Source organism: Lynx rufus, unplaced genomic scaffold (genome assembly GCF_022079265.1).
Source record: "Lynx rufus isolate CCGP_SWC_20201006 ecotype Redwood Valley unplaced genomic scaffold, mLynRuf1.p SCAF_2, whole genome shotgun sequence".
Taxonomy (NCBI): Eukaryota; Metazoa; Chordata; class Mammalia; order Carnivora; family Felidae; genus Lynx; species Lynx rufus.
In genome coordinates, this window is record NW_025814834.1 from 34,736,409 (window position 1) to 34,760,835 (window position 24,427).

Below are 24,427 nucleotides of genomic sequence, written 5' to 3' on the forward strand. Positions count from 1 at the left end.
GATCCTGTAGTCACTCTTGCAGTTCTTCCCCTTCAGGAAGACCTCCATCTAATCGTTATGTTAACCCTATCACTTTTTCATGATTTGATTCCCTTTCCTTCTTCCTTCACATGGCTCACTTCTCTCTTTACCCAGCTAAATTTTCATAGGTCATTTCCTTGCAAACATTCTTAGCTCCTTTGCTTCTCATTCCATTCATTAGTTCTTTTTCTTTGGGGGAAAATCTCAACACTGGAAAAAATCCAGCCATCCATCTTCTTCAGGCCTGTACCTGAGCAGCAGAACATACTTGCAGAACACAGTTTTGTTGACTTTCTCCACTTTAAATGCAGGACTAAAAGGCTCAAGGTCACATAATACTGCCTTGCATTCTTGCTTTACTTTCTTGGTACACTGTCCCACTGCATTTTACACCTTCTCTTTCCTCATACTCTTGCCCTCCTTTTCCTCATCTCCAGCTTGCTTTCTGTGTCCTTAAAAAAGAAGATAATTGGGAACTCTCATATTTTCCCCTTCCTATCTACCACTCTACCAGCTTTTCCACCTGCATTCTTTTGCCTTTTCTGCTGTTCAGTAGATGAAGTGTCTCAGGTGGTATCAAAGTGTCTCTTGTACTTAGGCCTGGATCACATTCTCTGGCCACCTCAAAGATTGCTCCTGCAGTTATCCCTCCTCATTCCTTCATCATTGATTTCTGACCAAACTCCTCCTCCTCCCCATTTTTAAAAAAAGCAGAGTAAAAATTTTGACAACTCTGTATTTCTTTGCTATGCTTAGTTAAAATGTAGTCTCTTTCATGCCATTGTGGTTCTTGCTACTGAGGAAGGGAAGTTAAGGTCTTTATAACAGAAACGAATCATAATTGTACCATGGCAAATAAAATTGAGAGACAGCAATTCTGGAGTCTTTGACTAAAGAGGAAAACAGATTTAAAACAGATATATATTTTTAATAAATACACTTATGAGAGCAGCAATCTTTAATTCCCCAAAAGAGCTTTTTTGTCAGTACTTTAAAAAGATACCAGCAGTTGACTATTTTCAGAAATTTATTACTTCATTATTGACATTACACAGAATATACTATTTGTAGTTAAATAATCCTCACCTCCTACTCTCAACCTTCATTCTAGTATAAGAAATGTGGGATAGTGGAAGCATCAACTTGGTGTTCGAAGACCTGAATTTTAAGTGTCTTCCTCCACCACTAACTTCTGTGACTTTGAGCAAATTGTCTGACTAGTCTAGACTTCTGTTTAAGGGGAGAATTGAAATTTTTTGAAGATTGTAAATATTATGACAGTGATTTCACATAATGGGCCTAGTAGTTACTAGATACGAGGGTGTACATGTGTGTGAACTTTTTTAGCTTTAAAGTCATTCCCTAAGAGCTAAGCTTAGCTCATCTAAATATATTAACTGTACAGTTAACATTGGGTTTGTTGATTTTTGATTTGCAATCCTGAAAGTAGTGACTTATTCTAGACGGTTAGGTTATTACAGACCTATATAACTTCATTCAAACAGATTTCCAAATGTATATGCATTATTTAATCATTCAGAAAAGAAGGTAGCATATAAATACTGAATGATTCATTTTAAAGCTAGTATTAAATTTTAATTTAGACATTTTTTATAGTTTCTTGTCAATGTGTTATTTGCATTTTAAAATCATACCCAGTTTTGTGTGGTCTATAGTTATTTGAACAAAACCGTTTTAGATTGGCAGTACGTGATTAGGAAAAAGGGAGAGGTTTATTTAACCTGCTCATTTTCTTTAGTTTTCAAGGTGATAAAGATCTTCATAAGTCCTATTGTGTGATATCGTATGAAAAATTTAACACTAAAAAAGCTGTTCCTATATTTTCAAAATCTTTAAATATAATTAGTAGAATTTAAGTCAGTCTTAAAACATAAAAGTAATTCATTTGTTTTACTTGTATGTATGTAAAATATTAGCTAACATTTTGATATCCAATTATTATATATTGCAAAATCCCTTTGTCTACTGAGTAGTATATAATTTTATTTAAATCATAATCTAAGTTGAGATTTAAAGTTTATTTCCAACAAGAGCATTTGAAGTTATTTTCTTTCAGTAGAAACTTTTTAAAGTGGAGGATAGTAAGGGCTGATAATAATAGAAAAGGAAACAATATAAATGTAGTACATTGGTTAAATAATTATCTAACAAAGTTAACAGATTAGTGTATTGAAAAATAAGTTGATATTATATGGGCACAAAATACTTAAAGTTAGTAAATTGGTCAGTTTAATATATAGTCTCTGTGCATAAGTAGAGATTAAGGTTTGGGACACATTGATTCAAAATATGCAAAAATTAATACTGAAAATTTATTTTTTAAATATTACACAAGTATATGTGCTTTAAAAAAAACACAGTTACAGCAAATGAATAGAAATAGCTAATGTACTTTATTTTCCTTTTAGCTTCTGGAGCCTGTCTGCCACCAGCTGTTTGAGCTCTATCGTAGCTCTGAAGTTCGACTTAAGAGGTTCACACTGCAGTTCTTGCCGGAATTGATGTGGGTTTATTTACGGCTTACAGTTAGCCGAGACAGACAGAGTAATGGCTGCATTGAAGCACTTCTGTTAGGAATTTACAATTTGGTAAGTTGAAAAAAGATAGTTTGGGAAACTTTCAGTATTTTGTAAAAATCTTCTGAAGTAATACTTAAAGAATATTTATTAAAAAAATAAATTGAAAGGTCTACTGAGTAATTTATTTGAATTTATGAGAGGCTTCATAAATAATTGCCAATAATGCATTTTATAAAATAGGTGAAAATATTATAATTGATAGCATTGTTAATATTTTGTGACTTATCTTTAAATTACTTTATTTGACCAATGTTTATGAATGTGCTCCATTTAAAATTTTTGAAATTTATTTTGAATAATCATTTGATAAAATATTATATACTTGACACTGTATTGTTTGAAATTCTTCTAAGAAATTCTTAAGTATCTTAAACATTATTCTGGGTTTTTTTTTCCCACAGTGTCCAGTTAGGACTTTGGTATTGAAATTCTTGCTCTTTGAAGATATCCTTTGTATTTAGTATTCATTGTAAACAAGCACTCCACATAATAAAATTTTTTTTCCATATTAATTTTTCAAATTTAAATCCAAGTTAGTTAATATATAGTGTAATAATGATATCAGGAGTAGACTTTAGTGATTCATCACTTACATATAACACCCAGTGGTCATCCCAGCAAGGGTAAAGTACCTCACAAAACATTGAGTTTCACTGTAAATAAATATTTTTCTATACCAATGTTCAACCCTCAAAGTTTTATCCCTTAAAAGATCATTAGAAAACATTTCTATCCCTGGAATGTATATCTGAAGAAAGGAGTATGGCCTTTGAAATCATTTGTATTTTATTTAAAACTAGGCCATGCCATTTGTTTGCTGTTTTAAATTTGGTCAGGTTACTTAATATCTTGACTTCAGTTGCTTCATCTGTAAAACAGAAATAAAACATTAACAGGATTAAAAACAATTAGGAGAGGCGTGCCTGGCTGTTTCAGTTGGTACAGCATACAACTCTTGATCTTGGGGTTGTGGGTTTGAGCCCCACATTGGGTTTAGAGATTGCTTAAAAATAAAATCTTAAAAACAAAAAAACAATTAGGAGAATCCACATACTACCTGAGGTGTTTAATAAATGTCATTAATAGTAGTAGCAGTATCAAGTAGTATTAAGGGAGAGGTTTTTTTACATGAAAAGCTGGTCTAGGTATAAAATTCTCTAATTTGCCAACTTGCCTGATTGTTTTTTCTTTTAAAGCAGGAAATTTGTTTCATATATTACTCTCTCCTCTAGTACTTAGCACAGGCACTTAGTAGATGTATGTTGATTTAATAATTGAATTTGGTGTTTTCAATTATGTTGAAAATTAAGCTGTCTTTTTACTCATTTTTTTAACGTAATAAAATCCAGTAGTGGGACAAATGAAGCAAAGTATTTTTAAGCAGGATGCTGACAAGTTCTTAACAGTGCTTATTGGTGCTATGGTTTAAATATCTTTTAGCATCTTAAAAATAGTGTACTTACAAAGTAAATGGTCAGTTATATATCAGAATGTAACCCAGGCTTCTGTCTTCTAATTCATTTACTGTCTGTGTTCTTCCTTCTCTGTGGCTCTCAATTTTTCTTACCACCTAGGGTTTCTTTTATATATTTATTTTCTTTTTTTCACTTTCCCTCTCGAGAACTTCTGTCTTGTTTCACATAGCCTCAGAGGGAGTTTTATATTGCCCTCAGCTTAAACAAACTGTAGAACATCCTTCTTCAAGAACACACAAATATAAATAAAAGTTATTTGGCTTAATTTGAAATTTAGGAATAAAAATTAAAGTCGTATTGCCTAACTTAAATTAGGTCCATCCGTCTTACCGTAGACTTTCTCTGAGGCATACTGGCCTGAATGTGGTAATAACTAGTTTGACTACAAAATAGTTAAATGATCTCTCCAAGGAATTTTTAAACCCATTTTCCTGCCAAAATTAGAGGTAAGGCCAATGTTCACATATAATTGGTACTCTCCTGTGACATATTAAACAGAAATGAGCCCTACAGAGAAGTTCTTTTGGGTTTTTGTTTTGTTGATGATAGTTATTGTTGTTGTATCTTCCATTTGTGCTGTGTAACTCTCAGTCTGTCTCTGACCTTTCTTCTAGGTCTACTAAGGGGGCAGCCTTCTCTCTCTGGATTTTATGCTAATTATGAATATATTAATGTGGATTAATATGTAAAATAAATTAAAATTAATTGATATGTAAAAGAAACATAGACCAAATGAGGCAGTAGAGGAAAGGAGTGATAATGGAGGAGCATTTCACCCCTCTATATGCTAGTGGCTATAGGCAGATTTTTATTGATACCTGTAGACCACCAGAGGTACCAGAGACTAGAAATGAAGGACACCATTGTCCTTTTCATTGAAAGATAAAGTGCTTTTAAAAGAAAACAATTTTCTTGCAATTCAGTAAAAATTACCTAAATATGAATCTATTTTTAATCACTTGGACTAATATTCATTATGTTAATATGTAGCTTAAATTGGGTCATTAGTCTTTTGCTGAATAATTGTAACAGTTTTTTTTAGTCAGGATTCATTCTGTGTTAGAATAATGTGTTTTTTCTAATTTAATAAGTGTATTTCTTGGCTAAAACATATAATCTGTTTGACTCAGATCTAATTGCTTATAATCTCCCTGTCCTATCTGTAAATTTAACATGAAAGATGATTTGTGTGCCTGCTTTATGTCTTTGCTGTCACATTGCATTTGATTTAGTTATAGTATTGTGCTGCATATCTCTCAGAGGGTAACTCAACTACTAAACTGTGTAATTTGCTAATAGGTTAGAAAAGATACACTAGGATAGTAATATTTTTTGTATATTGCTATTTCTAAAACTCTTCCTCAGTTGTCAATGATACATTGGTAAATTAAGAATTTTTTTCTTATAGCCCTGTGATTATTTATCTTTGTATGTATTTTTTAACTGTAGGAAATTGCTGATAAAGATGGAAACAATAAAGTTCTGTCTTTTACTATCCCTTCCTTATCCAAGCCTTCAATATACCATGAGGTAAGTAAAATTGGAAAGGTAGAATTATTTAAAATTACTCTGAGTAAGATGGGGTGCCTGGATGGCTCAGTCAGTTAAGTGTCCAACTCTTGATTTTCGCTCAGATCGTGATCTCATGGTCTGTGAGATAGAGCCCCTCGTCAGGCTCTGCACTGCACAGAGCCTGCTGGGGATTCTCTCTCTTCTCTCTGCCCCTCTCCCGCTCACGCTTTCTCTTTCTCTTCCTCTCAAAATAAACATGAAAAAAATTTTTATAAAAAATTATATTGAATAAGAGATCAAAGTCAATTTTTCACCAGAGATAAACACTAACACATCTTTATTGATTTACTTCTTAACAGTAGGTGCCTGTTAGTGATGTAAAGCTATGCTGTTATGAAGAGAGGCAGAAAGTAATTAATGGAAAATTTCCTCTAGTTCTTATTTATTTCTTTTTCATTCTTATACCACTATCATTTTCACTTTTTTATTAGTCTTTTATGAATTTTTAAAAATATTCTTTAATTTTTTGAAGTCTTCCATATTCATTAGAAATCTGTGTTAGATTGATTTTTTTATTATTTTTTAGGAAACTGTCTACTTAAAAGGATATTAATACCAATTATTTCCATTTAAAGGAGTCTATAACTGATGCACTGTGTCTATTCATTAACAGCACACTTTTGAGTTTTGCTTATATTTATTTGAACAATGTGAGAACCCTGATAATCATAATAGGTAGAAGGCTGCTGTTAAGCTGAAATCCTTCTGCCTGCTTTATTTAAGGATATATTCTATGAATCAAGCTTCAGGTCTATAGTGGCCTTTGGTGTATAAAGTTATAAGGAAAGCACTTAAAGAAACTTTACCAGTAGTCCAAAAATTATATTCCATTTTCTTATCAGTAAACAGTATCCTCTTGCTTCACAACTCCATGCTGCTATTTATTTTCTTAATTAATTCCCGTGGGACTTCATTGTGTATTGGAAATAGAATGCCTCCTATTTAGCCAAGACTTGTTTTAGCATAAAATATTTCTGAGAATATAATCTTAATTAGATTTTAATTAAGTTCTGTGTATCATGTTACGAACTAAAACAGAGGATAGTGAAACATTTATGAATGGATGCTTCTAACTTTAGGAACATCTAATCAATCGTGTCACTAGTAAAGAGACATTTGATTATAGTCTTAAATACTGTTTATAACTCTCTGTACCTTGCTTTAAGTTTTTATTTTAATTCCAGTTAACATACAGTGTTATATTAGTTTCAGGTATACACTATAGTGATTTCAACAATTCCCTTACTTCATCTAGTGCTCATCATGACAAGTGTACTCCTTCATCCCCATCACCTATTTAACCCATGCACCTTGTTTTCTTCATTGTAGAATGGGATTAGTGAAAGTATCTACCTACCTGAAATCAGACAAACTGCAGAATTTAAATGTACGGTGAAGTCTCAAGCCTGTTTCATGTTCTGGAATACAAATAAGTTAAAATTGATGAATCTGAAAAAAAAAATTTTAATTTTAAAAATAAAATTGATGTTTTTATAACCTTTAGTCTTTCCAGCAACTTTTTTTTTTTCTTTTGAGAGAGAGAGAGAGAGAGAGCGAGGGGGCGAGCATGAGCAGAGTCAGACACTTAACTGACTGAGCTCCAGGCACCCCTCTGGCAACTTTTCTTATTCTGTGTTCTAAATATAGATTCATTCCATAATCTTCCAAAAACAAAGCAGTATATTTTTAGTTTTATGTATTATATATAATTTCCAAAAAGAGCTGTAGAATATATGTAATTGAAAAATGCAAAATGTTTTAAATAAGAGAAATGGTCTTAAACTGCCTTCTGCTAAAACAAAGCTAAATGTCCTTGTATGATACAGATTTTTACTTCATTTTAAAGACACAGTCTCATACTTTACCTTATTTTTGTAGCCCTCAACAATTGGATCCATGGCTTTGACAGAAGGGGCATTGTGTCAGCATGATCTCATCAGGGTTGTTTATAGTGATCTTCATCCTCAGAGGGAAACATTCACTGCACAAAACCGGTAATGGTCAAAACTGTAGATAGTAATAATTATTAATTTATGCTTAATAGTTAACTCTAATTACTTTGGTTCAAGTTTGGTGAGAGAAGAAGCAAAAGGTTTAAAATGTCATACTAGTGAAATACATTATAGTAGTGAAATACCTATCCGTCTAATGCATGGTACTGTGTGTAGTCATCTTGTGTAAAGCAAAATAAAAACTAAAAGTGTGGGCATAAAGTCAGCCAAACCAAGGTTTGTGTTCTAGCACTATATGTTAAAAGGTCTTCCTCTCAACGCAGTTTATTTATTCTCTATACCTTGCTTTCTTCAATGCAGAATGGGTTAATAGAGTACCTACCTTCCTGAAGTTAGGCAAACTGAATGCATAGTCCCCAAGACTTCCCTTACTTCTGACACTAATTGCAAGTTTGGGAGGGTTCCCATAACCTCTCTTAGGTTTGATAACTCACTAGAAGGACTCAGAGCTCACTGAATGAGAGCTGTTTTATTCACAGTTAAGGTTTATTACAAGAAAAGGAAACAGATGAAAATCAGCCAAAGGGAAAGATGCATAAAATAGAATCAGGAGGGTTCCAAATGCAAAGTTTCTATTGTCTTCATCCATGGAGTCAAGATGCTTCCTCCTAAAAAAAAAAGGATGCATTCCTCCTCTCCCAGCATCAGTGTGTGACAGGATAGAGTCAAGTTCAATGTCCAGACTTTTCACTGGGCTCCATTATTGTAGATATGACTCATTAGATTTATTTGCTCACATGGTTGATCTCCGCCTCAAGGTTGGTTGAGGCTTGTGACCCAAAGCCCCACCCTAAATCACATGGTGGTGGTTGTTTCTAGTGTGGCCAGTCCCCACCTTAAACAAAAACACTCCTGTCAGGTATGACATAGGTTGCTTCCTAGCGGGGAGGCTAGACTTCTTTGGGCAAGGCCAAATTCTTTACTATACAGACTATGCCTTGGCCATCGGCCAAGTCTTTTAAACAAAAACAATCATGTTTATCTGGGCATAAATATGACAGACACATTTATATGACAGACACAGATAGCAATGTGATCATTATGAATAAGCCCAACATTTGAGGAGCCAGTGTAAATTAGGGATAGATTTGAAGAAACAACTGATTTATTCTGTAAAGCCACTACATACATACTCATATTTTTGTACCAGTTTGAATATTTTCTATCCTGCTCTACTCCATCTGCTGCTATTTGTACCTTATGATAAACTTGAGCAGAAATATTGATCATAGAAATTAGTTGATGATTAGCTAAGTCCAGTTTTTCCCTCAGGCCAGTCATTTTTTATTCACATTCATCCTATAGAGGCTTTAACTCAATTTACCAATACATCAATATTAGTATTATAACCTTACCAACCATGCCAGTGTTACACCATATCACAGAATGACAGTAGGTGTGACCTGAAAAATAAGAGGCAGAGATACTGGCATATTACTAGAGTCTTAGTTAACTATTACTGCAGTTCATCCTCATATATTACCAAGATGTCTCCCAGAACAATGCCACTTAGATTTGCAGGCTTCTGTTTGACTTTATCAGGTTCTAAAATCAGGAGTGGTCTCACCAACATATGGTTTCACTCTTTCAAGAATCTGATGTACCAAGAGACAGTGTCGTCTCTTGCTTTTAACCTCTCATGGTGGCAGTGTAATATTGAATTTCTCTCATTGCATAATCCATTTATTAATTCCTTTATCTCAACTAAACACTCTGACCTGTCTCCATTTGTACCCAAACTTTTCTACTTTAGAAGGGATGTTAAGTTTGGCCACTGTGCTGGTCCAGATTGCTGGCAGCAATATTAGCCTAGCATGTGCCTCCCCTCAGTCCACTCCCATCCCTATAGGTAGATTTACCTAGGTACAGACCTAGTGGGCTCTTGACACTAGGTGATACATCTGTACTCAGTGTCAGCCCAGTTTTGCCAGATGAGATGATGGCACAACCCACCCCATCAGGCTCTTGGGAATTTTGAAGATACAGTTATAGTTTCTTGCTTAGAAATCCTCTGCTTCTGGCACCTGCACTTGCAGCCCTGCTCTTAGACCAATGCTTTAGGTAGAAAAAAGAAAAGTTGAAGTGATGTGGGGAAGAAAGAAGTATAGTTATACCACCATGTTCTGAAGAAGTATGTAGTCTTACCAGCATTATCCTACCCACTGCTTTCCACATCCTTAACCTCATATTAACATACATGATTGTTGTGAGGAATAAGTGAGCTGATGCTTGGCATAGTGCCTGGCATGCTTACCACATGTGCCTGGCACATAGTGAATGTTAGTCATACTGTCATTTGTTGTATAATATTTTATGTTTGTAGTAAAACAGTACTCTTGTTGGTTATAACATTTGAGTTATGGAAGGAATGTAAAATTAGACAAATTTCCACAGTCATTTACCTCTGATTGGTGCTTCAGTCTGGAATTCTGGTTCTTCCTTTGGGTCTTTCCAATATTACATATATGATAGAAAATGCGTTGGCTTTCCTTGCATCCTAACACATTGTTTTGGAATTCAGCTTTAGTGATCATCCTTTATTAGCCAGCAGAGTGCTGTATAACACTTGGGGAAGGCTTTATCCCAACTTAAAGTAACAGCTTAATTTTTTTTTTCTAGTTATATTGGTTTACTTAAATAATTTCACAATATTAAATTTACATTAAAAGAGTGGTTCATAGTGTAGTCTGCAGATTGATTTGCATAAAAATCATCTGGTTACCTGGTTCCTTTTTTGTTTTCTAACTCTAATTTTTAAAAGTATAACATTATATACTTGTGGTAAATTTTAAATAGAAGAGAATATAAATAGATGAGAATAAATGGGAATACAAAGAGAATAGTATGTGTCCTCTTCCCTCTTCCCTCCATTTCTACCCTCAGTAGTTAAAATGTTAGTCATTTTGTTGTGTGTCCTTTCAGAATATTTTAATGCATGCAAAAGCACATATTCAACTTTAAACACATGCAGGCCCATACACACTGGGCTCCATTATACATATTGTTCTGCAACTTTTTTCCATAAGAATAAATCTTAGGGGTGCCTGGGTAGCTAAGTCGGTTAAGTGTTCAACTCTTGATCTCAGCTCAGGTCTTGATCTCAGGGTCGTGAGTTCAAGCCCTGAATTGGGCTCCGTGCTGTGCCTGGAGCCTCCTTTAAAAAAAGGCGGGGGGCAAGGGGGAATAAATCTTAGACTTACTTCTATAACAGCATATAGAGATCTCCATATTCTTTTTTAATGACTACTTAGTATTTCATTATATATATATATATGTATATACATTCATATATATATATACACACACACATATATATATACACATACATATATACATACACACACACACACACACACACACACACACACACACACATATGTACATACCCTGTCGGTTTTTTAGCCAGTCTTACATTGACTAAAATTTAGGTTGTTTTACTTTTTTGCTACTGTAAACAATATTGCAGGGAACCTAGTTTTGTTTTGTTTTTTGTATATATATATATTTGGTGCATAGGAGCACCAAAGTTATCTGTAAGATAAATTCCTAGTGATGAAATTGCTAAGCTAAAGATTGTCTCCTTTTTCACTTTGAGTAGGTATTTCCAAATTACCCTCCCCCTGAACAACTACACCAGCAATATCCTACCAGTAGTTTGAGAAGGCCTATTTCCTCATACTGACCCCCAATAGTGGGTATTTAAAAAATTTTTAATCTTTGCCAATTGATCATTAAAAATTGATGTTACATTGTTTTATTTGTCATTCCCTTAATTATGACTGGGCATAAACACTTTTAATATATTCATCAATTATTTTTCCTGACTTATGAAATGCCTATTCATGTTCTGTCTCCATTTTTCATATTGAACTGGATATTTTTTCCCCTAGTGATTTGAAAGAGTTTTTTTAATATTGAGAAAACTGCACTGTTTTACACCTTGCACATTTTCAGTTAATTATTAATTTTTACATTATTTTTAATTAAGGTATACTTCATATACATTAAATTCACCCCCTTAAAAGTGTACAATTCATTGATTTTTAGTATATTTACAAGATTGTGTAACTACTAACACTGTTTAATTCCAGGACATTTTGGGGCACCTGGGTGGCTCAGTCTGTTGGGCATCCGACTTGGGCTTAGGTCATTATCTCACAGTTTGTGAGTTCGAGCCCCACGTCAGGCTCTGTGCTGATACCTCAGAGCCTGGGCCTGGAGCCTGCTTTGGATTCTGTGTCTCCCTCTCTCTCTGCCCCTCCCCTGCTCATGCTTTGTCTCTCTCTCAAAAATAAATAATAAAATATTTAAAAAGAAATAAATTAATAATTCCAGGACATTTTTATCACACCAAAAAGAAATTCCCCTTTCCTTCCCTCCAGTCCCTGGCCACCACAAAACTTACTTTTCTATCTGTAGATTTCTGTCTATTCTAGACATTTAGTGTAAATGGAATTATGCAATATGTGGCCTTTTGTGTCTGACTTTGTAGCATGTTTTTAAGATTCATTTATGTGGTATTGTGTATTTAGTACTACCTTCCTTTGTGTAACTGCATAATTTTCCATCATTTTGATATACATTTTATTTATCCATTCATCAGTTGATGGACATTTGGGTTATTTCCACTTTGGGGCTATTTCTGAATAATACTGCTATGAACATTTGTTTATAAGTTTTTATATGAACATACATTTTCATTTCTTTTGGGTATATACCTAAGAGCAGATGGTTAGGTCATATGATAATTTAATGCTTAACTTTTTAAGAAACTCTCATGATGTTTTCTAGAGTAAGTGAACCATTTTATATTCCCACAAGCAAGCATCCATCTCTTGAAGTGTAGCCATTGAAGTGGTTATGAAATCTGTTATCTCACTTGTGCTACTGTTTTCTTTGTTTTTTGCTGTAGGTTTTAGTTTTTTGTTATTTAGTTTTTGTACAGTCTACTATATCAAGAATACTCACATATACACATGCAGATACGTATTTTTTTCATATTTAAACATGCATTCACTCTATACAGTTTATGAAGAAAAACTACAGTCTCCAGCTCCTCCCTACCCCCTCTTCCACTTCTCCTTTCCGAGGTATTATAACAACTTTTAACCAGTGGTTCTCAACCAGAGCATTTCTGCCTCCCAGCAAACATACGGTAATACCTGGATATTTGTTTGATTGTCACAGCTAGGTAGGAGGGAGGGCTGCTGTAGGCATCTGATGTGTAGATGTTGCTGCTCAACCATCCTGTGATGCTTGGGCCAGCCTCCCACAACAAACACTTATCTAGCCCAAAATGCCAGTGGTGCAAAGCTTGAGAAATCTTGCTTTTAACTGATTTTCTTAATACTTACTCTTTAAGTAACTTGCTGCTTCTTAATTTTTGAGTTTGGGATATTATCTAATAACTATCTCTATGAAAGATAAAGATTTAACTCATTTTCTCTCTCTTCCTCCTGTCCTCTTGATATAGTTCTGTTTAACTGTGGGGAACTCATTTTTCAAATTTATTATTATCAGTGACCACGGTTCATTTTAAGCTTCCTTGCTTTGTATGACTGAGGTTTGTAATTAATTGATTACTTTTCCTTTCCTGTGGACCTTTTTGTTTTACTTGGAGTTCATAATTGTCCTTTTTTTCTTTATTATCTGCTTTATAATTCAGCTCCTATAAATTCTCTATCAGTTGTCTAAATCTCCTTTTAAATTTTCATTCATATCAATTATTCTCCCAATTTCATTTTCCTGTGAAAGGGGTTCCTGGAGCCTTTCACTTACTTTAATCTGGGCTGTGTTGCCCTCTCTGCCTGGTATACATTTATTATCTTGGGATCTCCCTTCACTCTTTTTTTTTTTTTTTTTAATTTTAGTTAACATACAGTGCAATATTGATTTCTGGAGTAGAATTCAGTGATTCATCACTTACATATAACACTGCTCATCACAAGTTCCCTTTTTAATACCCATCACCCATCTAGCCCATCTCCCACCCACCTCCCTCCATCAACCCTCAGTTTGTTCTCTGTCGCCAAGAATCTCTTGTGGGGCGCCTGGGTGGCTCAGTTGGTTGAGCATCCGACTTCGGCTCAGGTCATGATCTCACAGCTCATGAGTTTGAGCCCCACGTCGGGTTCTGGGCTGACACCTCGGAGCCTGGAGCCTGCTTCAGATTCTGTGTCTCCCTCTCTCTCTGCCCCTAACCCACTTGCATCCTGTCTCTGTCTCTCTCAAAAATAAATAAATATAAAAAAAAAAAAAGAGTCTCTTGTGGTTTGTTTTCCTCTCTTCTCTCCCTCCCTCCCCTTCCCATGTGTTTATCTGTTTTGTTTCTTAGGAAACAAATTCCGTATCTGGATGCACACTACTGTTATTTAAGGACATTCTGGAATGATATATTCTGGTGCCTCAACCCAGACTGACCCAATTAGAATCTATGAGGGCATGATCCAAGAAAGTTGTACTTCTAAAAAGCTTCTTATAGGTGGTAAAGAGTATATAGAAACTCTTTGTACTATTTTTGAGATATTTTCTGTAAAAAAAAAAAAGTCTGAAATTATTTCAAAAGAAAAAGTTAAAAACTGAGTTGAAAGTCTGACTTGGATTCCGTATAGGAGTGAAATCATATGGTATTTTTCTTTCTCTGATTTACTTATTTTGCTTAGCTCCATCCACATGGTTGCAAATGGCAAAATTCCATTCTTTTTGATGGCTGAGTTAATATTCAATTATATATATGTATACCACACCTTCTTAGCCGTTCATTAGTCAGTGGACATTTAGGCTTTCTCCATAGTTTGACTATTGTTGATAATGTTGCTATAAACATGAGGGTGCATGTATCCCTTTGAATCTGCATTTTTGTATCGTTTGGGTAAATACCTAATAGTGCAATTGCTGGATCACAGGGTAGTTCTGTTTTTAGTTTTTTGAGGAACCTTTATACTGTTCTCCAGAGTGTCTGTGCAAGTTTGCATTCCCACCAACAGTGCAAGAGGGTTCCCTTACTCTGCATCCTCACCAACACCTGTTGTTTCTTGTGTTGTTAATTTTAGCCCTTCTGACAGGTGTGAGGTGATACCTTGTGGTTTTGATTTCTATTTCCCTTGATGATGAGTGATATTGAGCATCTTTTCACGTATCTGTTAGCCATCTGGATGGATGTCTTTGGAAAAGTGTCTATTCATAAATTCTGTCTATTCATTTCTTCAGTGGATTATTTGTTTTTTGGGTGTTGAATTTGATAAGTTCTTTATAGATTTTACATACTAACCCTTTATCAGATATGTCATTTGAAAATATCTTCTCCATTGCGAAGGTTGCCTTTTAGTTTTATTGTTTCCTCTGCTGGGCAGAAACTTTTTATCTTGTTGAATTCTCAATAGTGTATGTTTGCTTTTGTTTCCGTTGCCTTTGGCGACGTATCTAGTAAGATGTTGCTGTGGCCGAGGTCAATAAAACCACTTTGGTGGTTTTATTATTTGGATGTTGCAACTATTGGAATGGTCCTCTTTTCCCTGCCATCTGCCATATCTTTTTCCTTTAGCTTTACTTTCTGTGATATTTCCTCAACTTCATCCACCAGTCTTTTTCTTGAGTTCTTAATTTTGGCAGTTAGTTTTCTAAGTAGTCTTTTTAAAGAGATCCTTAATTTTTCCTAGAAACAACATCTTCTCTTAATTTGGGGGAATATTAATGATAATGTATTTATTCAAAGTTTTTTTTTTCTCCTTGTATATTCTATGTTTCCTCCAAATTATGCCCCTATCCTTTTTGTATTTCTTTATTTTGATTTCATTTCATGTTAGTGGAGTTCTTCAGATGTCTGGTAATCCTCCCCACTCCTTATACTATGGAAGACTAAGGAAAGGAAATAAAAAATGAGCAGCTCTGACTTTGTGAATAGGGCTAGTTGATTGTGAACTTCACTGAGCCATTCAGTTGGATAACTTCCCAAGTCTATATACCTCTATGTCTTTCCTCTTAGAGTGGTCTAATTCCCTAGAGAAACTCTTTCAGTCTCTTCACTAGAGGGCTGGTTGCTAGCATTCTAGTGACCAAGGAGGGAAGGAGAACTTGAGGTTTCAGTATCCAGTATGAAATATTTTATTTTCCTTTTTTCAGTATGGTATCTGCCCCACTCCAATGCCCACTCCAAACCACAATTATTAATTGCTTGGTGGTTCCCAGGTAGAAATTTCTTTTTCTTTCTTTCTTTCTTTCTTTCTTTCTTTCTTTCTTTCTCTCTTTCTCTCTTTCTCTCTTTCTCTCTTTCTCTCTTTCCCTTCCTTCCTTCCTTCCTTCCTTCCTTCCCTCTCTTCTTTTTTTCTTTTCTTTTTTTTTTTAAGTTTATTTATTTATTTTGAGAGAGAGAGGGAGAAAGAGAATCCCAAGCAGGCTCTGCACTGTCAGCATAGAGCCCGTTGCAGGGCTCAATCCCACCCGTGAGGTCATGACTTGAGCTGAAATCAAGAGTGAGATGCCTAACCCACTGAACCACCCATGTGGCGCCCACATAGAATTTTCTTTAATCCTTTAAAAAAGTAAGTCTTCAATAAGCCTAACAGTATTGAGATGGAGAAGGAATCTGAAGATATGACTGCTTCCAAGTCAGACTTTCAACTCAGTTTTTAACTTTTTCTTTTGAAATAATTTCAGACTTTTTTTTTTTTTACAGAAAATATCTCAAAAATAGTACAAAGAGTTTCTATATACTCTTTACCACCTATAAGAAGCTTTTTAGAAGTACAACTTTCTTGGATCATGCCCTCATAGATTCTAATTGGGTCAGTCTGGGTTGAGGCACCAGAATATATCATTCCAGAATGTCCTTAAATAACAGTAGTGTGCATCCAGATTAAGGAGCCACTTTCTTAGAGACTTTAAAAATTAAGAAATATTTATTCATTCAATAAAATTCTTTATAAATTTAAAATAAACGTTTTTGAGCAATTATAACATATTAGACAATGTTGGATACTAGACCTAGGAATGATAAACTAAATGAGTAAACTAAAGTTGCTTATTAGTAAATAGGTACTACGTAGCTAAACACCAGCAATTAAGATTCACTGTGCTGTATTAGAGCTACAAAACAAAGAGAACTGTTTCCTTTAGCTGGGAGAATTAAGAATGGCTTTATATCTAAGGTAAAAATTTGAACCAACATTTGAAACTTAAGCAGTAATTACCCCAGTGAAAAAGTATGTTCTAGTAAGAAAGAGCAACCTCTAGAAAAGCATGGAGTTACAAAAAGTTATGATGTATTCATGGAGTGGTAAGAAGATTGATGTAGTGTGGTATACGAAGTAAGCAGTGGAGGGAAGTAAGGTTGGAGAGGTAGGTTTTGAGGGTGGATTTTAAAGGCCTTTTATGGGGGCGCCTGGGTGGCTCAGTCGGTTAAGCGTCCGACTTCGGCTCAGGTCATGATCTCGCGGTCCGTGAGTTCAAGCCCCACGTCAGGCTCTGTGCTGACCGCACAGAGCCTGGAGCCTGTTTCGGATTCTGTGTCTCCCTCTCTCTCTGACCCTCCCCCATTCATGCTCTGTCTCTCTCTGTCTCAAAAATAAATAAACGTTAAAAAAAAATTAAAAAAAAAATAAAGGCCTTTTATGTCATGATTGGTTTGGATTTTATCATGCAGTCAATAGGAACAGTGGGTTAATGTGATAGGGGAGTCATCTGTTTAAGCATGATGGCTTATTTTTGGAGGAGGAAAATATAGATGGTAGCAATTAATAAGGAAGATGAAAACAGGGAAATCATTGAGGAGGATATCACAGCAATCTGATTGAAAAATCATGACGGTCAATATTAACACATTCTTGTTATAAACACCCACCAAAGAAATGACTTACTGTAGTCTCTGGTAGAAATAATTGTTTGTAATCCTTTTCCTTTGTTTATTTTTTCTAGGTTTGAAGTCCTGAGTTTTCTCATGTTGTGTTATAATTCTGCTATTGTGTATATGCCTGCTTCATCTTACCAGTCTCTTTGTCGGATGGGCTCCAGGTGAGAAGAATAGTTATCATTAGCCTTCATATTCATTTATTTGACAAATATTTATTGAGCGCATTTTCTGTAGTAGGTGCTGTTCTAATTTTTGGTAATACAGCAGTAAACAAAACTCAAGGAGCTTACATTCCTGTAGGAATTCTTATCATCCCTCACGTATCATGACTTCTTAAAAGTATTTTAGCATTAAAGAAGTAGTTTCTAGCTGAACATCAAGTCAAGCCAAGATGTCTTAAATTTAGTTTGGCTTAGTAATACACCTAATCACTGCCTGGATGCCCAGTTTTATAAATCCCTTTGAGAGCTTTAAATAATAGTCCTATATGTGGAGAAAGTCTGAAGGAATGTGAAGTTTTTCATTTATATATTTCACAATAACTGTGCTTTGAATAAAATTAGCAATAGCATTAATCATTTATATGTCTCATTTGTATTTGTGTGCTCCAGTCTTCACTAATTCAGAATTTCTAATAATTTGAGTTCAGCTGAGCTGAAATTTAAATGTCCAGTATAGAAAAAAAAATTTAATATAAGTTAGTTTAGAGTCAGAGTACCTTTTGAGTCACAGAATTTCAATTATAAAAAGAACCCTGAGTTCATTCTGTCCAACTGATTTTTTAAATTTTTAAAAAATGTTTATTTATTTTTGAGAGAATGTGAATAGGGGAGGGGCAGAGAATAGGGGAGGGCAGAGAATAGGGGAGGGAGACGCAGAATCCAAGGTAGCCTCTAGGCTCTGAGCTGTCAGCACAGAGCCTCATGTGGGGCCTGAACCCACAAACTGTGAGATCATGACCTGAGCTGAAGTCAGACACTCAGCCAACTGAGCCACCCAGGTATCTCTCTGTCCAACTGATTTTTACTTGAGGAAACTGAGTCCCCTGAAAAAGGTTAAATGCTCTACAGTAAAACCTTGGTTTGGGAGCATAATTCATTCCAGAAACATGCTTGTAATCCAAAGCACTTGCATATCAAAGCAAATTTCCCCATGAGAAATAATGAAAACTCAGATGATTCATTCCACAACCCAAAAATATTCAGATAAAAGTGATTACAGTACTGTAATATAATACAAAATAATAAAGAAAATACAAAATATAAAGAAAAGTAAATTAACCTGCACTTACCTTTGAAAACCTTTGTGGCTGATGTGAGTGAGACAAGAGAAGAGAGGATGACTTTCACTATCACTAATGGAATCGCTGCTGTCTATTGACTCAGTGGAATCTTTTTCTACATGTTGTGTTGTATACATGTTGACTACAGTACAGTATTAATAAACTCTTGTCATATACTGTATTTAATGTAACTGGCAGTAGGGCAGCAGAGGAGAGGGTCTATATCTATAGACGGCCTGACCTAGAAGGAAGCAAAGCATTCGTAAGCTTACTCTTGTGTGGAAAAGCAAAGGACTGTCCACAGGTGTTTTGAAGTGACAAAAAACACACTAGTGCCAGTTGTGGGCACCTTCCAGCGTTCTGAAAAATCACTAATTTCTGCCAAACACTGCAGCCTGAGACCAAGCATCTGAGCATCAAGACAGTCACCCGCCCACGATTCCACAGCAAGAGAGAGAGAAGAACCCTTGGCTCAGTTGTGATCATGTGACATCTGGTATCACGTACTACTCGTATTGCAAGACATCACTCATTTCTCAAGTTAAGATTTTATTAGAAATGTTTGCTTGTCTTGTGGAACACTTGCAGAACATGTTACTCGCAATCCAAGGTTTTACTCTATTGGTTTTCTATTGCCTCGTAACAAATTGCCATGTACTATGAACGTAACAGCTAAAATAGCACACATTTATTATTTCACAGTTTCTGTAAGTCAGGAGTCTAGGCATGCATTAGCTGGGTCCTCTGCTTAGGGTCTTAGAAAGCTGTGTTTAATATGTCAGCTGAAGGTACAGTTTTATCTGAGGCTCAACTGAGGTATTGTACACTTTTATTGGCAGAATTCTGTTCTTATAGTTGTAGGACTGAGGGCTTCAGCTTCTTGTTGGCTGACTGCTAAAGGCCAGCCTAGTTCTTTGCCATGTAGTCTTCTCTACATAGGCAGCCTACAAAATGGTAGCTTGCTTCTTCAAAGTGGAGAGAGACTCCAGCGAGACCTACACTGCAGCCTTGTTATATAAAATAATCACATACATGTAGTTACAGAAATCCCATCACCTTTGCCATATCCTATTGGTTGGAAGCAAATCACAGATCCCACCCACACTCAATAGTAGGTGATATATAGGGTGTGAATACCAGCAAGGGAGGGATCATACAGGGATTCATGGCCCTACAAGAGACTGTCCACTCCCAAATGTTTTGCTCAAGTTCATACTGTTGTGTTAGTGGGAAGAGAGTGTGGTCCTATTTACAACAAAATTGTTTTGCTAATTGGGGAAAAGTCAATCTAATTAGCTACAAGTTTGATTTTATAGATTCTCTTAAAATAGCTGTATTATTTTCACTTGCCTGTAATATGATTAATGACTAACAAAATTCTTGTCTCTAACCTAGATACTGTTATCAAGAGAGTATACTGTTTAAGTACTTATTGCCTATCTACAGATAAATTTATTTATAGGGGTGCCTAGGTGGCTCAGTCGGTTAAGCATCTGACTTTGGCTCTGGTCATGATTTTGTGGTTTGTGGGCTTGAGCCCCACGTCGGGCTCTGTGCTGACAGCTCAGAGCCTGGAGCCTGCTTCGGATCCTGTGTCTCCCTCTCTGTCTTCTTCTCCCCCACTCGTGCTCTGTCTCTCTCTCTCTCTCTCTCTCAAAAATAAATAAACATTAAAAAAACATTTTTTAAAATATTTATAAGCGACCTAACATTGATTCATGAAAACAATTCTGCCAAATCTGTAATTTTTGTGGCACTTTATTAACAGAGTTTCTTAAGAGCAAAAATGATGGCGGAATTTAGTGGTCCTCACACTTTTGCTCATATATCCCCTAAAAAATTTTGACACACTGTGTAGCTGTTACACGTTTTAAGTTAACATTAAAATTTTTCATTTTATCTTAAATAGTTGCAAATGGTATGATTTCTGGCATGTACATATTCACAAAATAAACCAAATAATTGTTAGGTCAGTATTTTAAATGTTTATAGTGTAAATACCCACCATAATCCGTTTGAGGAATAGATGAACAAGCTTTTAATAATCTAACATTATTTCTTTTCCTCCTTGAAATTGATCTTCCCTACTACTTTGCCCACATAATTTTATACTAATATAATGCCATACTATGTTTACAAGTCTTTTTTTTTTTTTTTTAATTTAACCATTGTAGGTTTTGTTTTGTACTTTTTTTTTTAAGCAGGCTCCACACCCAGCATGGGGTTTGAACTCAGAACCCTAAGATCAAGAGTCACATGCTCCACCAGCTGAGCCAGCCAGGCATCCCTATGCTTATAAGTCTTTAATTGATCTCTTAATTGTATATCTCTGCTACAAAAATATATGTGTAAATTGAGATTTAAAAAAAATTTCCCGAGACTGTAATGCACTAAACACTGAAAAATTTCTTCTGGACTCACCATTACAATTATTCTAACAAACTAATTGATTAAAATAATATAAGTACATTACAACTTTGATAATTATTCAGCATAACTTTTCTGGAAGCATTTCTTAATGAGATGAAGACAGAAGCTTATTTATGGCACTTTAATTAAAAAATGGCCTCATAGAGCACCTGGCTGACGTAGTGGGTACAGCGTGCGACTCTTGATCTCAGGGTTGTGAGTTCTAGCCCCATGTTGGGTGTAGAGATTATGTAAAAACAAAAAATAAAAAGCCCTCACAAACATCAGTATTTTGAAATGTCCCTTAATTTGTTTTGAAATTTCTGTATCTCCCACTAATTCATCCTGATACAATTTGGGACATGTAAGAATTATACATTTGTTTTGTAAAGAAGGAGAAGGACGACAGAGATAGTTAGCTATTTGAGAAAACTTGTTGCTTTTATTGAGAAGGTTCTCTAGAATGTATGTTTCATGAGGGCACAGATTTTGTTTTTATCTTTTTGTCTTTTCATAACTGTATGCGTAGGCCCAGGACAGTGACTGGCACATAGCAGGTACTCAGTAAATATAAGAGGGATGAATAATTGAATAAGTGAATTTATGGAAGGAAAAATGTTTAATGAATCAGGAAATCATACATGGCAAATTCCATCTTTTCCTAGGGTTTGTGTGAGTGGGTTTCCACGGCAACATGAAAAACACTGGAAAGAACTCTGTGGTCGAATAGTATTGGATCCCGAATTCATGGTGCAACTCCTCACAGGGGTTTATTATGCCATGTAAGTAGATAGACTATAAAACTCAGTGAATTGTTCCTAATGTTTGGAAGCTTAATATTTCTCTTTTGTCCTTATCAGTTGTACAACACTGCCTCTTATTCCATGAAGGACCCATTATCTTCTCTTTCTAATATGAATTCCTTATAGTACTTTTTATTTTTTTTTTTATATATTTTTTTTTCAATGTTTATTTATTTTTGACAGAGAGAGACAGAGCATGAACGGGGGAGGGGCAGAGAGAGAGGGAGACACAGAATCGGAAACAGGCTCCAGGCTCTGAGCCATCAGCCCAGAGCCTGACGCGGGGCTCGAACTCACGGACCGCGAGATCGTGACCTGGCTGAAGTCGGACGCTTAACCGACTGCGCCACCCAGGCGCCCCTATAGTACTTTTTAAAAATGAATTGTACACTTGTTATTTAAATAACAATGATTAATAATAATGATCAAAGACAATTTTTAATTGAGATGCGATTGAAATATAAGATTTATTAATTTTAGATGCACAACCCAATGATTCAATATATTTTATATTGTGAAATGATTACCTCAGTAAGTTTAGTTAACATCCGTCACTACACCTAGTTACAGATTTGCCCTCAAGATCTGTCCATGTTGTTGCAAATAGCAGGATTTTTTTGCTTTTTTATGGTTGAATAATATTTATTGCCCCCGCCCCATGTGTGTGTGTGTACACCATATTTTCTATTTTCTTTACCCACTCATCTGTCAGTGAACACTAGATTGTTTCCATGTCTTGCTTTTGTAAATAATGCTGCAGTGAATGGGAGTGGAGATGTCTTTTCGAGTTCAGTGATTTTGTTTCCTTTAGATATGTACCAGAAGTGGAACTGCTAGATCATATGGTAGTTTTATTTTTAATTTTTTTTTTTTAATTTTTTTTTTTTTCAACGTTTATTTATTTTTGGGACAGAGAGAGACAGAGCATGAGCATGAACGGGGGAGGGGCAGAGAGAGAGGGAGACACAGATTTGGAAACAGGCTCCAGGCTCCGAGCCATCAGCCCAGAGCCTGACGCGGGGCTCGAACTCACGGACCACGAGATCGTGACCTGGCTGAAGTCGGACGCTTAACCGACTGCGCCACCCAGGCGCCCCTTATTTTTAATTTTTTGATGAACCTCCATACTGATTGCCATACTGTTGCTGCACCAGTTTACATTTTCATCAATAATGCACAGGATTTCCTCTCTCCACATCCTTGGCAACACTTATTTCAATATTGTCTTTTTGGTAATAGCCATTCTTGCAGGTACAAGGTGATATCTAATGGTTTTGATTTGCATTTCCCTGATGATTGGTGATGTTAAGTACTTTTCATGTACCTGTTGGCCATCTGTATATGTTCTTTGGAAAAATATCTATTCAGGTCCTCTGCCCATTTAAAAAAAAAATTTTTTTTTAAGGTTTATTCATTTTTCATGGAGGGACAAAGCATGAGTGGGGGACGGGTGGAGAGAGAGGGAGACAAAGAATCCGAAGCAGGCAGGCTCCAGGCACTTAGCTGTCAACACAGAGCCCGACGCGGGGCTCGAACTCACAGACTGCAAGATCATGACCGGAGCTGAAGTCAGATGCTTAACTGACTGCTTCCTCTGCCCATTTTTTAACCAGATTATTTGTTTTTTTTAATGGTGAATTGTTAAGTTCTTTATATAGTTTGGATATTAACCCATTATTGGATATATCATTGCAAATACCTTTTCCCATTTAGTAGATTGCCTTTTCATTTTCTTGGTGGTTTCCTTTGCAAAAGCTTTTTATTTTGGTGTAGTTTCAATAGTTTGTTTTTGCTTTTGTCTCCCTTGCCTATGTGGACATATCTAAAGAAAAAAAATGTTGCCAAGGCAGATGTCAAAGAAATTGCTGCCTATGTTTTCTTCTAGGAGTTTTTATGGTTTCAGGTCTCACATTTAGGTTTTAATCCATTTTGATTTGATTTTTGTGTTGATGTAAGATGGGGGTCCAGTTTCATTGTTTTGCATGTCATTGCTCAGTTTTGCCAACACCATTTATTGAAGAGACTTTCCTTTCCCTGTTGTATAATCTTGGCTCTTTGTTATAAATTAATTGACAACACATGCCCAAGTTTATTTCGTGGCTCTCTTCTGTTTCCATTGATCTATGTATGTTATATATGCCAGTACCCACACTGTTATAATTACTGTAGTTTTGCAGTCTAGTTAGAAATCAGGAAGTGTGATGCCTCCAGCTGTGGTCTTTTTTTTCTTTCAAGATTGTTTTGGCTATTCGGGGTCTTTTGTGTTTCCATACAAATTTTAGGATTATTTCTATTTCTGTGAAAAATATCATTGAAGTTTTGATGGGGATTACCCTGAATCTGTAGATTGCTTTGGATTGTATGGACATTTTAACAATATTAATTCTTCTAATCCATGAGCATACA

The 24,427-nt window shown here is 35.4% G+C and overlaps 1 protein-coding gene across 4 annotated transcripts in view; it reads left to right on the forward strand.

Annotated features, from left to right (window-relative positions):
- Positions 1–24,427, forward strand: part of HYCC2 (hyccin PI4KA lipid kinase complex subunit 2) — an 88,841-nt gene that overhangs the window by 48,096 nt on the left and 16,318 nt on the right. For all 4 annotated transcript variants that reach the window (XM_047083838.1, XM_047083836.1, XM_047083839.1 and 1 more), the window contains 5 exons: positions 2,451–2,630; positions 5,546–5,626; positions 7,547–7,662; positions 17,593–17,688; positions 21,884–22,000. In XM_047083838.1, the coding sequence (XP_046939794.1) occupies positions 2,451–2,630; positions 5,546–5,626; positions 7,547–7,662; positions 17,593–17,688; positions 21,884–22,000 (590 nt within the window). The remainder of the gene's footprint in view (positions 1–2,450; positions 2,631–5,545; positions 5,627–7,546; positions 7,663–17,592; positions 17,689–21,883; positions 22,001–24,427) is intronic.